Raw genomic sequence first — 14,885 nt, forward strand, 5'->3', positions numbered from 1 at the left:
GAAATAAGATTAGAGTGTGCAAAATTGTAACTTTATTCTAGGTCGGGGTGGGGGCCGCATATATGTTACACTTGAGTTGAATGAAAATAGATCGCACATTGAAGCAAGCTCGCTCCTGGCCCACACCAACAATTAGACTACATGGTCGGGCAATGCGAAAGGAAAAATGTTTACGAGTTAGTTCTTTTTTTTTCCGAATCTTCTAAAAAAGAGGTCGCTTTTAAACATAGATAAGCTAGATGCCCGAGCACAAGCATGAGGATGCGCTACATGCATCTGAGTGTGCTTGTTCACGGTGATGATGAGCTAGTCAAGAGATGAGATGACAGTGCTACTCTGTTGTTATGTAATAATGGTAAGAAACGTCGCTTAGTAGCTGAAGATAAAGTCGATGGAAATCCAGACCGTTTGCACGGTGACCCAAAATCAAGCCGGATTCAGCTAGATTCATCGACAATTATAATGCGTGGTCTCGCTTAATTTCTGCAGATGAAACAACCCGAGAGAGACACTCAGACGAGGAAGGAGGGATTTGCTGCCGACCCGTGGCAAACGGGGCACCTTATGTTTCTTTGTTTACACGAGAACAATCTAAGAATTTTGCCCTCTTTTTTTCTTAATCAAAGATTTTGTTCGGCCAATTGCACGTATTTGTCATCATCAGGGCCACCTGATAGGAGCTTAGTCACAGGGCTCAGAGAAAATAAGCATATGTGTGCCTGATGTGTCCCTTCCCAAAAGCAAGTGTGGAGGGCTGTGTTTCAGCTTTTCGGGGCGGCGAAACGATGCATTAGGGCTGCAAGCCAAGCAATTAGTAGCTCAGCAAAGACGTTGTCGCACTTCTTTCATACCACTAAATGATGATTCATTTTCATTGTTGCACCACCGACCCGAAATCCTGAGGGAGGAGAAGCAAACTCCACTTGCAGAGTAGTCAAATTCGGTAGGCTTTGCATACTCAGCGGCTCATTTCATTTGTTTCCCGCAAGATGAAAAAAGCTTTTTTCATCCTGCGCCGCACCCCCAAACTGTGCACGCAAGAAACAAGCTTTTTGTTTTTGATAACTTTGACTTTTTAAGGCTAAATGTTCTGTCACTTTCTTGTGTATCCACAAAGCAGGCTGGAGCAGCTGCTATATTTATTATTACATTGTAAGCGCATAGGGAACCCAAAGAAGCAATATAGAATGGAAAGAAATAGAAAGAAAAGAAAAAAAGAGTGTGAAGGAAAGGGTACGTGTGTTTGAGCCAGAAGATTCAACAATTGTGATGGAATGAGACAGAAAGAAAGAAGCGAAAGGAAAAAGAATTAGGCCTTTTTTTCTTTGCCTCGCTATATTTACTGTAGTTTGGCTGATATCATAGGTTTGTGTGACCTCATAACCGGAGGCCTTCATAGAGAGCTCTTAATTGCCGCTGATCTTCAGAGGATGGGATGCGTTCCAGCGCAATGTCTTGGACAGGTAGCAGAGATGAAGAGGAATTAACAAGAGATGCAGAGTTGATGCGGCTGAGAGGGTATAAAGGCGGCAAAGCAGTGGGAATGGCGGTAGTGGATAGTTTTGTATTATTATTGTTCGTTGCCATCGGCGGTGACGGTGATGGCGGGGATGCATGTGGCGGAGCCATTAGGTCCATCGGATCCTCGTCGGATGATGTAGGTGAAGATGATAAGGAAGGCGGCGGTGACGGGCAATTGTATGGATGCTGCGGTGACAAAGAGGTGGAAGAAGACGACAGACGCATGAGGCTGTTTATCGTTGCAGAGTGCCCGCCGCTCGTATCCAATGGATTAAGTTCAGGGTAGAGTCCCTTTGGAACGACAATGTGGTTAAACATTGGGTCGGAGGATGGTTGCTTCAGGCGACCAGCCAAGACGTCCGCCTTGGAGTAGTAAGAAATTAGATGTAACTTTTGGTTTGTAGCTGTACAAATTGAGAAGCTTTGTTTGATCAATCCGTCCGGTTTGTAGGAGCACGCTGCGGCTGCCTTGCTGGTCATGGTAGGTTGTGATGGTCCCGAAACGGAACGTCGTGGTTTGCGTTTGGTGTCTAGTTCGCGATACGTCAAGAAGCTGCCGAGCACACGACTGGGTGACCACGTGCGGCCATCCGTCCATCGTCGCATGCCGGCTTCCCTTTCGTCCCACGCAAAGACAGAGCCGGAGCGGATGTGGATTCGCTCCTTTGTTGACAGGCGTCGCTGCACTCGATTAAGCAGACCCCGTCGGCATGCTTCGAAAATAATAAGAGCGTCTTGAGGTGTCTTGATGTAACCAACGTACGTCTCCATGGAAGAACGTGTGTGAGAAGTGTAAGGGCAATGCGAGTAAAAAAAAGTAGTAGTAAGGGACAAGGAAAACAAAGGGCAAGCAAGAAAGAGAGAGATAGAGAGTTTTTACAAGTTTGGTTGAAGACAAAGAAAAAAGTCTGGAAAATTTCGATACGCTATTTATATAAATTTCTTGCTGAATAAGGTTTTCGTCGATGATCCATGCATGATATCACGAAGAAAAAAATGTGCTTGCTTGGCAGGCTTGGGGGGTGTGACACCAAAGCTTTCACTCATCGCCGAAAGAGAGTGAATCTTGATTCGGCAAACATATAAGGTTAGCTGAAAATTTTGGCTGGATTGGGAATCCGTAATTGCACGCTGGCAGGTATCCGCGTCCAGCAATGATACAATGAATAATAACTGCAGCCCTGCGAATTTAAGATAGGTGTGCTTCAACGGATTCAATTCAGAGTCTCCAGCTGTCGCCTTTCTGCTCCTAAAACTTTGGTAGCAGCAGCTAGAAGGAAACGTTGTGCAAGCAAGTCATAAAGGCTGTTCAAATATATGCTAAAGATGGTCCAATATACGGGCCCAAAGTCTATCTGGCCAGCATTATCGGGTCGAGACCCGTTATATGTTTTTCGCGTGCCAGATTTATTTCATTCAGCCGGAGTAACCTTGCACTTTCTACCTATTCCTCTTGATCGTGAAAAGACGTATGTCATCTCAGAAGGTCTGGTGGACATATTGCCAAATACACAATCGGATCGTGCATGAGGGTGCAGACGAAGGGGGCAATGTATTTAAGCTTTTCACCCGTATTCTGCCGCAACTCCACCGAAAATGGCGGGAAATTCTGTCTAATATAACAAAATATGAAAACGATCAAGAGGCGTGCATAGTTGATTTAGAATATCTATTAGGTGGGAGGATAAAAATATGTGGTGTGCAATGAATTGTTGGAATAAGCTTGGCTCTTATGGTTTCCTTCTAAATTGTACGGTACAGTGAGACAAAGCACGGGAATGCATATCTTTCGTCTTGCTCATCATTCCAGACTGTGAGAATTCGCTATTGCTTTTTCTCAAGGCTGATAAAGGGAACGACTCCTGCCAGGTACGCTAGGCAGGGTTTTGCTTGCTGCTCTTGTTTATCCCTACGTAACAGCATCTCGAAACCGCATGCCACGAAAAAATAATGGAGACTGACGCACATCTGGGTTGATTAAGTGAGAATCCTATCGAAACTTTGAACCCCTTGAAAGAAAAATAGACGTGCAGCTAGGTCGAATTCCACACCCCCAATACATGCACTCGTATACCCCCAAAAGGACCACTTACCAAGACATGCCACCTGCCAATAAAATACGCCTTTTAGAACCGAAGGAAGAAAAAAAATGCAAAGATCTTGTCTATTTTTGTGTAATTAACTTACCATGCATGAAGTTGTGGATTGGGCACATAGTCGTATACAAAACACAGGTTTTTATCAAAGAGCCATACGCCGATAGCAAGGAATAGGAAAACAACTCCCTTGTGGAAAAGCTGTTTGATCTCCTCCCTGTCGTGGGCGCCTTTGTAAAGTTTCCATACGAACCAAAAGCAGCTCCACATGACCACGCCAAACCTTGAAATGTTGCAGGTAGGCAAGCCCGGCTGGGTGAGTTTTATCAACCCCCAAAAATTCTAATCCTGTTTTATGGATACTTACGATGTCTGAAACATATAAAACTGTGTAGTGCCTTTGGATTGACTTGTCAAGTAGGTTGCTACAGCGCAGTGCAAAGCAACACCCAAGGTGTAGAGCTTGCCGTTGTATCCGAATTCATTCAAGAGCAGCCAAAAGAGATAGCAGGCAGTCCACACCATAGGGAGCTATGTACCGGCGATCCCACGTTAAAAAGGCATGTTCGTTGCAATTGTGCTTTTTGCCGACTGTCCGAACCTCATCCCACATTTGGTATCTGTATTGCAGGGTCGCATGGAACAACACACTATAAAAATATAATAATAGGTTTGATCCCCGATATAACCCCCGAAAAAAGAGAGCAATGATACACTCAAACTGTATAAATACTTTACCTTCCGATGCCGACCACCACGATAAGCAGGTAGCCAAAGGATAATCGCCATCCAAGCGGCTGAGTGTGGAGAATCAGACCGGCGATCCCGATGACCATCATCGCCAAACTCTATATCACAATGTCGTCACTGTTGGGCGAACGGTTCCACTGCCATTCCAAGAAGGGGACTTACCGACACCGTGTTCCAAAATTCTGCAATGTACTTGCTGTGCGTGTAATTTTCTTCGCACCTGTAACGTAAATTTCTCCATGTAAGCTATGACTTCATCATCCAGGGCCGCTACCACCACACGCAATGACGTGTTTTCCCAAATCTATTTTTATTTTGCCTTTACCAATCGACAGAGCTTGACACGGCGCCCCAGTAGTATTCCAACTCTTCTCCTTCCATGGTAATGGGGTCTCGAAAGCTGTAGAACAAAAAAGAAGTATAAAAGAGGCCTGGGAAAAAGAATTGAAAAGGAAGATGAAAAGAAGAAGGAAAAAGGAAAGAAAGAGACAAGCTCAGCTGCGTTGATGTTGACCTTACTTTTTTTGCGCTGTAATCCTTTTCTCTCTCACTCTCTTTTCTGCTATTTTTTCTTTCTTTGCGCCTTTCACCCGAAAAAGAATTTCACGTGCGTGACTCGCACTATTCTATGCAAGCAGCGATACACAATACACACTTAAATGTCTCGTCGGCAGCAGCGACCCAAACACGCGGTCCTCGAATACATAGATCTAATTTATGGCGTCATATACGTCAATCGATCGGTTGTCGTCGGGACTAAGAAACTCTACCATTCCACCAGCAGCTTGGTCGGATTCCGAGAGCTCGTAAGCATTTACTTGCCCAACCATTGTTCTGTTGGTTACATTGTTCTCCGTGGTCGTTTGGGGTTAAACCCGGGAGAAAGGATCTTTTTGAGCCATTTTTGGATTGCGCCATTGCGATCTGCAGATGCAAGATATTAACAAATAAGAGGCTAGTACATGGAGCAAACGAGAGAGAAAGACAGAGATGATCATCAAACGATTCAGTACATCTACTTTACAGCAATATTTGCGACTTGATTACAGAGCTCTGCATTCTTCTCTCTCTCTCTCCCTTTCTTTCCATTATCTCTCTCTTTCTCTTCTTTTTCTTCTCGCTCGTTATTTTTTTCTTGTATTTTTTCTGCGATCTACTTTAACTTTAAATTGTACATATGATGCATCGAGGAGGAACAGACGAAGATGGCGACGATCAAAAGGTGCTGCCTCCACATTGGGCCAACAGTCATTCAGCGGAAGACACTTATTCGAGCATATATCTCGTTGACAATAACACCTACATTATCGACCCGATGAAGACGCCAGAGGAAAAGCGCCTGGTCAAAAAGTTCGACAGACGCATCCTTCCACTCATGTGCATTATCACCTTCATTCAAGTCAGTTTCGACGATGCAGCATTTTACATACAAATTATCCTGTTTTTTAACAGCGTAGTTTGATCTAGTTTGCGGATAAGATGGCCATCAACTATGCTGTTCCTTTGGGCTTACGAGAAGATACCGGCCTGTCCGATTCAGAGTTCAGCACCTTGGCTGCTCTATTCTATGTCGGGTTCTTGTGTTACCAGGTAAAGTATTAAAGTTTAACCCGCTTTCGTGGATCGCCCAGCTGTTAAATCTTCGATCGACGATGTAGATTCCAAACAACTATTGCTTGCAATATATCCCGCTCGGCATATATATAAGCACTCTACTCATTGCGTGGGGAACAGTGCTAGCATTCACCTCGATGTGCACAAACTTTGAGCAACTGGCGGCGCTGCGGCTTCTGCTAGGCATCGGCGAGGGCGGTGTCTATCCATGCCTTGCATTACTTGTCAGCACGTTCTACAGACGATCTGAGCAAACGTTGCGACTTGGTACATTCTGGCTTTGCAATGGCTTTGCCATCGCTTTCAGTGGCTTCATCCATTATGGCATCGCGCACATACCTGCGATGGGCAACGTGCACGGATGGATGTGGTAAGTTTAGACATTTGTTCTCCTTCCCCACCCCCCAACATAAACTCATACGATGGAGGGTCTCCCACTTGAAAAGGTGCATGATCATTCTAGGTTGTACGACTGTATCCGTCGGCATTGTCTGCCTATTCACCATTATCGATGACCCACGATCGCTCCGATGGCACCACAATGCGGAGGAGCAAGAACTTGTAGAAGAGCGAGCCAAGGACAACGCCGTCGTGAGGACTGCACGTGTAAAGTACCAACACATGTGGGAGGCTGCGAGGGAGGTTCGGTTTTGGTTGTTTTGCATGAGCAGCCTCTTTGTGAATCTTTTGAATGGAGCCATGACCAACTACAGCGTGTCCATAACAGAGAGCTTTGGATTCCATGCAAGTAAAAGTGTGGCTGACTAAATCTACATATCATCAGCTGATTGTTCACATCCAAACAGGGCCTTCACTCTATCGTGCTGCAGGTGCCATCCGGTTTTACAGATATTGTTTGCGTCTTGTTTGCAGCTTGGTTGAGTCAGCGGACCCGCCAAACGCTGCTCACCGCGTGTGGCTGCCTGACCTTGACTGCAATCAGTCTCCTGCTTGTCCAGTTTGCTCCTGGGAGGATCGTCAAGTTGATAGGACTCTATCTTTGCTGGAGCTACGCTGCAGCGTACGTGCTTATCCTGGCATCCATCAGCAACAATGTATGTGGATATACAAAGAAAATCTTTTACAACGGTTCCATGATGATTTTTTACACTGCAGGTAAACAAAGCGAGTACAATGCTGCGCTGCCGTGATCAAAAGTTGTTTACTTACTGGTTCAGTTGACAGGAAATATCATTGGCCCTTTCCTGATGCTCCCGGTCGCAAATGGCTTGATCGTGTACATAGCAGCTACTGCGGCCTCCACATTGTTTCTGTTTTTGGCACGACGAGACATGGCAAATATCAACCGACACAGGTCACGAAGGAATGACGCGGAGGATATGGGGCAAGGAGGAGCAACAGTGTTAGTAGAAACACCAGAGGGGGATCTTACGGATAAGCAGGATCCCCACTTTGTTTATCGACTATGAAAGAACAAAAGTGAAGCCCGCGCGTCCTTACTTTCTCCTGCGTCCACCTCCTATCATTTTTTACCTCTACGTATACACATGGTTTCCGCCTTTTTCTCTCCTTTATTGATCACGAGTATTTACATGGGTACCCCACCTAAACGAACTATTCCCACGAAACTACCCACACACATACATCCTTATTGTTGTTAGAGTAGAAACAATGAAACATTCCTCTTACTAAGACCTGTATGGGATGTAGCACGACCAAGCACATTTTTCAAATGTAATTCGGTGTCTCTGCCTATCTTTTTTGACCGGATCTTCTCTTAAACGTTTATATGCAAACTCATCGCTTTGCAGATCATCATGGGTGCATCTCAAAGAATAATTTATACGCTTAGATTTATTGATCATCTATAACCCATTGACTGTTGAATCTCTCTATGTTACTGATACTAGAATATTTATTCAAGATCAAGCGTCGTTGATGGATGCTCGACATCAACGCAGCGCTTTGAACGATTTTAAACGATGAGATTAAAACCTTGCCAACAGCAGCCAGAACGCAGTTGCCCCTCATTTCATGAAATGTCATCATTTACATACGGATGCTTTTCGAACCCGTACCAAGCTGTCTTCAGTTCGTATGGTCAGATACGTGGTAAGAGATTATACACCCGGTATATTAGATTTGACAGTGGATCTTTTTAGAAGCAAACAAATATGTATTTTCTATTCCCGGCATAAACAGCTCGTCAAGCTTTGCTATATTTCGCTAGATTGATGCACATCTTCCTCTGGACGAAAGTCTTCATGAGACACTGGCGGAAAATAGAATGAGTAATGGAGATCATTACAAAAGAGAATAGAGAGAGATATTAAGAGGTGCACAGATGTACGCGTTCTATACGTGGCAGACTGGGTCTCAAATGAACAATGGAGCCTTGCAAACTCGACTGTTTTGCTTGTGTGACACGAAGTCAATTGCATTTAAATAAAGGTTGCCCAAACCATATTCATCTCTGTTTTGTTTTTCATCTTTCCCTTTGTTACCATGGGTACGCTGTATGGTATCGACCGAGGTAATACGCAACGCCCGAGATATGAGTACTAATAAATTGTTATTATTAACTTTGGATATCCAGAAATTCACCGCAAGATCCAGTCAAAGTATTCGGTCGAGAATGAGCAGGAAGCTCGAGCTTGGATTGAGAATGTCATTGGTGAGCCATTCCCTCAGGACGATTTCCACGCATCGCTCAAGGACGGCGTGATCTTGTGCAAGTGAGTGTTTGTGTTTGGGCTAGAGGAGCAATAATTTATATTGACATGAGTATCCCTCCAGGCTTATCGGCAAACTTATACGGGGCGAAGGCAAATACAAGGAGTCCAAGATGCCATTTGTCCAGGTAACGATACGAAAACTATCGCTAGAGGACTAGCACTGGCTGACGAATGATGGCGTTGCGTAGATGGAAAACATTGCGCATTTTCTTGCGGGTGCAGACAAGCTCGGTGTTCCTAAGCATGATCTTTTCCAAACCATCGATCTGTACGAAAAGAAGAATATGACACAGGTCGTAGACACAATCTTTGCAGTTTCGCGGTACGCTTACAAGGCTGGTACTTGTACGACGGTGAGTGTTGGATTCTTCTCCTTTGATATATTGTTGCGCGAGAAGAGTATATTTATATTGTTACATATTAGTTCCTTGGGCCCAAACTTGCGGATAAGCGTGATGTAAATTTTAGCGAGGAGGTCTTGAATGCCGGAAAAGGTATCTACAACACATTCCAATATGGAAACACGAAGGGCGCGAATCAGTCTGGTATGATCTTTGGAGCCCGACGTGAAATCAGCAGTGTCTACCGCGACTAGATGTATAAATATCATTTTTGTTGTATTTTAGCAGTAGTTGTTATATCATTACAGTTTTTAGTGAATAATGAATAGTAAACCGAGCATCACGATCGTGAAGGTTTGGATATATACAAAAGACTCGGATCTGGATTTAGCAGCAGCATTCGAAGGCGCATTGTCAATGAGTACATGCGGGACCATTTTTGATGATACACGATCACCTAGACTCTTCAAATCCTTCAAGAAATCAGGGTCGAGGAAATCAGTAGGTGTCTCAATATGCAGCTCCCACGTGGTTGTTGCGCTTTCATCAGAACTCGTCGTCGCACTCGGATGCTGCTCATGCTGGATAGTATCATTGAAATTCAATCCATTTAAACGAGCCACCGTCCTTGGAGCGTCACCCAGGTCGTAAAAGTCGACTTCGATAAAATTTGGATTCCTGCCGAATATGCTGCTGCACATATCTGCATGATCAGAGAGCAGCTTTCCATTGGTAATCACTGCTCTGTCTCTTTGTGGAAGCTCTATCCGGACACCGGCGAGATTGATGGTGCCGTATAGGAAATGGTTCACAACATACATCCTATCCTTTGCAGCATCGGCATCCAACCTGGGACGATCTACGTTGCAGTTGAATGCAGATTCGTCCGTGTTGTCGTACGGCGTTTCAAACATGTAGGAAAATTCTTGCATTAGCCTGGAAAAAAGAAGAACATCTATACGTATTAGATTTGAGTTGAGACTGGGGGTTAGCTAGTCGATCGTGTGCACACATGCCATGGTGGGATACTGTTTGTGCTCGTGGTATCAGGAAAGGTATCTACAAAGTTCACCAATCGATGCCCAGAAGCGATCATCTGTTCGAGCGTTGGCCACGCACCAACTACCGCCATGCTGCTATCGTTGTTGTTTGGCTGGTACACAAATGGCATAACGGCACTCTGCTCGTATGCTTGTTGAAGACGGTTGGCATCAAGGTTATACAGGTTGTTCCAAAAAATCGTCAAAACTTCTCGCGGATTACTATCGAGCCATGTAGCAATCTGATCGAGGGTGGCAGTGGCGGGGCCTGCATCCAGAATAGCGCATGCAGTGTGGCATAAATGGACAGCGTCATCGTGTTCTACATGTACAGGCGATAATTTAAGTGCACGTATGCCATCATTCAATTGCTCGATGATATCCTTGTTTTGAGTAGCTGCGACGCTTTGTCCATGTGCGTAGGAATCATGCGTGATTAACATTGTTACGTTGCTGTATGGACGGTTGCATAGTTCCTTGTAGCCGTTGCACTTTAGTTCTTCGTCTATTACAGCAGCAGCAAAAATACTAGTCTTTAAAAGCAAAAGCACCACAAAGACTAGAAAAGAAGAACGACAAGCGTTTTCTTTGGTAGTCACCATTGACAACATACTGTGGAATCACACAAGTAAAACAGAAAGAAAAAAGAACAAGAAAAATGAAAACATTAGGTGCAGGAAATTTTTATTCTCTTCGTGAATACCTACATAACCCTTTCTTTCCGGCGGTTTTATCTCTAGTACTGATATCAATGAAAAGTATTGCTGTGATGTTTCTAAGCTAACTACTATTTGTGGAAAAGCAAGGAACTGGTTTAGGCTGAATATCCAAGATCCCACCTTGATCCTGAGCCCACAAGGCGAACTCGCAAAAATCCATGTTTGCTATCGACAGATTTGCAGCGATGTTGTGAGCGGTTCGCGTCGTGCATCGAAGGGATGAGTTGGATTCCACGTTGATGAATAGCATGGTGTCATCACGTAAAGTGCGATCGTCACACACTGCATACACGGACTCGTAGCAGCCGTCGATTGAACGTAATAAACAACGTGCGTGGTGGCTATCAGCATGTTTGTTTTCTACAAATACAAACAAATCAGACATCCCACATTCGATTCCGTTGATGCAGTCTTGCACGGAACGACTGATAGGAACTGCAAGGAAGTAAGCGATCTTAGACATGAGCAATTTAAAGGAGTACTAAAATATCTCGTGCTCTCCCGCCGTCTTGAAAAGCAGGAAGAAAGACGATCATGCGCATTTTGAAAGTTCCTGGTTCCTGCGGTGCAATCGTCTGTTCCTCCGGGTAATCTCCTTTCCGCCACGTTGCATGACTTTTTCTGTGCCAATAATGGATTAAACCTTAAAGATTGTACGAGGTGAAGGTATGTGAAAAGACAAAGCCGTTCACTCGGTTACCAAATGGTGTTACAGCAGATTCCGGCTGAAGCCCCGCCGAAAACGTGTCCAATTACTGCAATGCTATAGACCCTGCTTGCTGCAAAGTATACGAAGAAAAAGCAATGGCCATCATCGTCATCTTGCTGCTCCGACAATTAAATGCATTGACTAAATGAATATGAGCTGCTACTATTATTGTTACTGTTTGCTTTTCCCACAGCTGAAGATTATACATTTAAAGTGAGCACGAGGGCCAATGTGTCATTTTACCCAGAAAGTGCGATTTAGTTCTATCGCACAAAGGTTTGGAGAAGATTGGGAAAGTGTGCTACACAAGATTTCGGGGAGCGGGGAAGGAAACTTTCGACACTTTGTGCATCCCAGTACTAGTTCAGCATCGGCGGTGGTGGCGGCGCGGAGAGAAGGAAAGAAACAAGTTGCAAATGATATAAACCATGCTGCATTTGTATATTTTTTAGACCCCCTTTCCCTTTCTCTGCTGCTTCTTGTCTCAAAAGACAGAGAGAACCCTCTCGCCTCCACCTTCCAACTATGTCGTCCTCATCAATAGAGAAGCAGACCGACTCGGAGACTTTGTACGATGAAAAACTCGAGAAAAGATTTGTGCGAAAGCTCGATTATATCTATGTAATGCCTTTTGTTGCCATTTTGAACTTTCTGCAGGTACATGCTTTGGGAAAGCAATTGACAATTCCCCACCCACTCCTTGAAACCTGCTCATATTCTAATTTGCATATATCTGTTGCTGCCGCTGATAGTTCTTCGACAAATCCGCCCTGAACTATTCGAGTGTTCTCAACTTGAAAGAAGACACCAACGTGAACGGCTCGCAATACAGCTGGCTCGGCTCCATCTTTTATCTCGGCTACCTATTGTATCAGGTATACACACATAAAATTTTTGACGTTATCAGGTTATCAAGATAAACATGTAATCTAATCATCATCATCATCATCATCATCATCATCGCAGGGCCCGAACGCTGTGCTTATCCAGCGTATCCCGCTTACAAAGTACATTGCACTCCTCATCATGCTGTGGGGTATGGTTCTCGCCGTCACCTCCGAAGCCAAAAACTTCTCGCAGTTGGCTGCGTTGCGATTCCTGCTCGGTTTCTTTGAGGCCGGTATCTACCCATGCTGCATCATTCTCATCAGTACAATGTACCGTCGGCGCGAGCAGGCTGGTCGTCTCGGTGTTGTCTACATTTGCAACGGTCTTGCTATGGCTTTTGGCGGTCTCATTGGATACGGTGTCGGCAACATGACCGATGTACGCGACAAGAGCCCTTGGCAATGGTAAGGCAACAACCACATTATCACCGAATTGAACAGCAGATGAATAACAAAATGCTTTTGCTGTGAAGGCTCATGATTATTCTCGGATCAATTACTGTCTTTTTCGGTGTGTTTTGCTTCTTCCTTTTGGTCGACGACCCAAAGTCGCGTCTTCTCCATCTGACTCCCGAGGAAGAGAAGCTTGTTGCCGACCGTTCGCTTGACAACGCAGTTGTGCGTACCAAGGTTGTCAAGACAGCACATATGTTTGAAGCATTGCGTGAACCGCGTTTCTACTGCTTTTTCTTCGCATCAATGCTTGTCAATTTCCAAAACGGTGCAATGAACACATTCAGCTCCATTATCACGACGGGATTCGGGTTTTCGGTAAATAAGCAACGACAGTTAATAGACCTGCAATCAATCATGTAAATGCTAACACCAAAATTTCTTTTTCGCTGCTATTCTTAGAGCCTCAACGCAATCTTGCTGAGTATCCCATCTGGCGTAGCTGACTGTATCTTTATCGTTATTGCAGTGTGGTACAACCGCAAGTATGGCCAGACCATCTACCTGGCTTGTGCATTCCTCGTGCTCGCCATCGTTGGTCTCATCCTCCTGGTTGTTATCCCCAAGCCCCAAGTCAAGCTGCTTGGTCTTTACCTGTCCTGGTCGTACTGTGCTTCTTACACCATGATTTTGGTGTGCGTCGCAAACAACGTCTCTGGCTATACCAAGAAGATCTTTTACAGCAGCGGCATCATTGTTGGCTATACCATCGGTAACTTTGTTGGTCCGCTCATGATGGTCGATTGGCAAAAACCGCTTTATCTTGGAGGAATGATTGCCTATATGGCCTCCGATGCGATCTGCATTTGCCTTCTTTTGTTCGCCCGCTACTCCATGAACAAGACGAACCAGGCCAAGAGCACATTGCCTCAGCAGCAGACTCCGGCTAATCCAGAAAAGATGGATGACTTGACTGATCGCGAAGACCCCAACTTTTATTACCGTCTTTAGATACCTTCATATCTGTAGTACGCATTATTTTTTATAATACTATTTGTTCTCTAAACCTTTCGCCTACACTATCCAATTTTAATTGCATGGAATGATGAGAATAACAGCAGCAACAAAAATAAAAAAGAAACACATGCAGTGAGCGGGCGGCGGGTTCATTGCTAACCGGCCCCTCCGACTAGACCGGCAATGCTCTGTAAATGGTATGTTTTGCTTAAACTTTTCCCTGTTGTCCAGTTTGTGATACGTTGAGCGCATGCAGCAGAGAGAAGGGGGAAAAAACATTCGATTGATCTGGCTCTGTGTAACTCGAGCGTATATTGCAACGTTGCACAGACTCAGGGTTTTTTTCCAAATTTTCCCCCCATACTCCGTATTTAGTCACCAAAAAAGTTAAGGATCGATATCTCGATCACACAAAGAAAGATGCAAAGAAGTACAAGGATGAATCTTGACAGATCATCCGAGTTGCTGGAACCCACGCGACAAGGGGATCCACATTTATTGTTCAAAGTAAGTAGCGGTAATGGGGTGGATAATGATGCAATGATTGCCCGCCATTACCATGCATATCTTGCCTGTGTTGGATTTTTTAACCGGCGGAGTCGCCGAACAGCGCTCTGTAGAGACGATCACTGCATATGGTATAGACTCTGGGGCGATGAAAAAAAAAGGTCTCACGCATTTGCATGCCAACCAACAATACTCACCCACCCCCAAGTCCCACTACCCGGTTTGGAGCTAAGGGGAAGCCAAGGACGTGGAAAAAAGATAACGCCGTATATATCAGCTACTAAACAATGGATAAGATTCAGGGTTGTCATGTATGATGAAATATGATATGCATATTTATGTGATGCCCGCCTTCCCATATACTCTTTTTGCTACCCAGCCAGCCAGCTCATTTGCCGTGAACGAAAAAAAAGAAAGTTGTTGCTGAACACCAAATGATGTGCTTTCAAGAGCCGATTTTTCTCGGACGCTGCTACTGCTGCTGCTGCTGCTGCTGCTCATTCGGGCTTGTTACTTGTCCCGCCGGAGCTGCAATCTCTTCTTTCCCTTCTCTCTCTCTTTCTTCCTTTCCTTTTCCCCCTTCGGCCAACCTTCA

At 44.7% G+C, this 14,885-nt stretch overlaps 7 protein-coding genes across 7 annotated transcripts; 3 read left to right on the plus strand and 4 right to left on the minus strand.

The window, feature by feature from the left end:
• Positions 1-1,377: 1,377 nt before the first annotated feature.
• VTP01DRAFT_7918 (uncharacterized protein) lies at positions 1,378-2,292 on the minus strand (the record flags this gene model as incomplete). Its single annotated transcript, XM_069386982.1, has 1 exon — positions 1,378-2,292. One exon carries the CDS (start codon positions 2,290-2,292, stop codon positions 1,378-1,380), a length of 915 nt encoding a protein of 304 aa, XP_069242383.1.
• Positions 2,293-3,345: 1,053 nt separating this feature from the next.
• VTP01DRAFT_7919 (uncharacterized protein) lies at positions 3,346-4,748 on the minus strand (the record flags this gene model as incomplete). The annotated part of the gene is made up of 8 exons (XM_069386983.1): positions 3,346-3,489; positions 3,615-3,627; positions 3,709-3,900; positions 3,985-4,148; positions 4,219-4,267; positions 4,356-4,465; positions 4,530-4,587; positions 4,693-4,748. 8 exons carry the CDS (start codon positions 4,746-4,748, stop codon positions 3,346-3,348), a joined length of 786 nt encoding a protein of 261 aa, XP_069242384.1.
• A 796-nt stretch (positions 4,749-5,544) lies between these two features.
• On the plus strand, positions 5,545-7,411 carry VTP01DRAFT_7920 (uncharacterized protein; the record flags this gene model as incomplete). Its single annotated transcript, XM_069386985.1, has 6 exons — positions 5,545-5,766; positions 5,835-5,957; positions 6,026-6,351; positions 6,428-6,725; positions 6,788-7,097; positions 7,167-7,411. The coding sequence occupies 6 exons, from the start codon at positions 5,545-5,547 to the stop codon at positions 7,409-7,411; spliced, it is 1,524 nt and encodes a 507-aa protein (XP_069242385.1).
• A 1,036-nt stretch (positions 7,412-8,447) lies between these two features.
• Positions 8,448-9,272, plus strand: VTP01DRAFT_7921 (uncharacterized protein; the record flags this gene model as incomplete). The annotated part of the gene is made up of 5 exons (XM_069386986.1): positions 8,448-8,475; positions 8,539-8,677; positions 8,739-8,802; positions 8,866-9,030; positions 9,102-9,272. The coding sequence occupies 5 exons, from the start codon at positions 8,448-8,450 to the stop codon at positions 9,270-9,272; spliced, it is 567 nt and encodes a 188-aa protein (XP_069242386.1).
• A 57-nt stretch (positions 9,273-9,329) lies between these two features.
• VTP01DRAFT_7922 (uncharacterized protein) lies at positions 9,330-9,950 on the minus strand (the record flags this gene model as incomplete). Its single annotated transcript, XM_069386987.1, has 1 exon — positions 9,330-9,950. The coding sequence occupies one exon, from the start codon at positions 9,948-9,950 to the stop codon at positions 9,330-9,332; it is 621 nt and encodes a 206-aa protein (XP_069242387.1).
• Positions 9,951-10,006: 56 nt separating this feature from the next.
• On the minus strand, positions 10,007-11,240 carry VTP01DRAFT_7923 (uncharacterized protein; the record flags this gene model as incomplete). Its single annotated transcript, XM_069386988.1, has 2 exons — positions 10,007-10,563; positions 10,898-11,240. 2 exons carry the CDS (start codon positions 11,238-11,240, stop codon positions 10,007-10,009), a joined length of 900 nt encoding a protein of 299 aa, XP_069242388.1.
• A 771-nt stretch (positions 11,241-12,011) lies between these two features.
• VTP01DRAFT_7924 (uncharacterized protein) lies at positions 12,012-13,777 on the plus strand (the record flags this gene model as incomplete). Its single annotated transcript, XM_069386989.1, has 5 exons — positions 12,012-12,143; positions 12,239-12,361; positions 12,453-12,778; positions 12,847-13,144; positions 13,229-13,777. The coding sequence occupies 5 exons, from the start codon at positions 12,012-12,014 to the stop codon at positions 13,775-13,777; spliced, it is 1,428 nt and encodes a 475-aa protein (XP_069242389.1).
• Between the last annotated feature and the right edge of the window lie 1,108 nt (positions 13,778-14,885).

The sequence above is a fragment of the Rhizomucor pusillus genome (genome assembly GCF_041956525.1).
Source record: "Rhizomucor pusillus strain CBS 183.67 unplaced genomic scaffold VTP01scaffold_4, whole genome shotgun sequence".
NCBI lineage: Eukaryota > Fungi > Mucoromycota > Mucoromycetes > Mucorales > Lichtheimiaceae > Rhizomucor > Rhizomucor pusillus.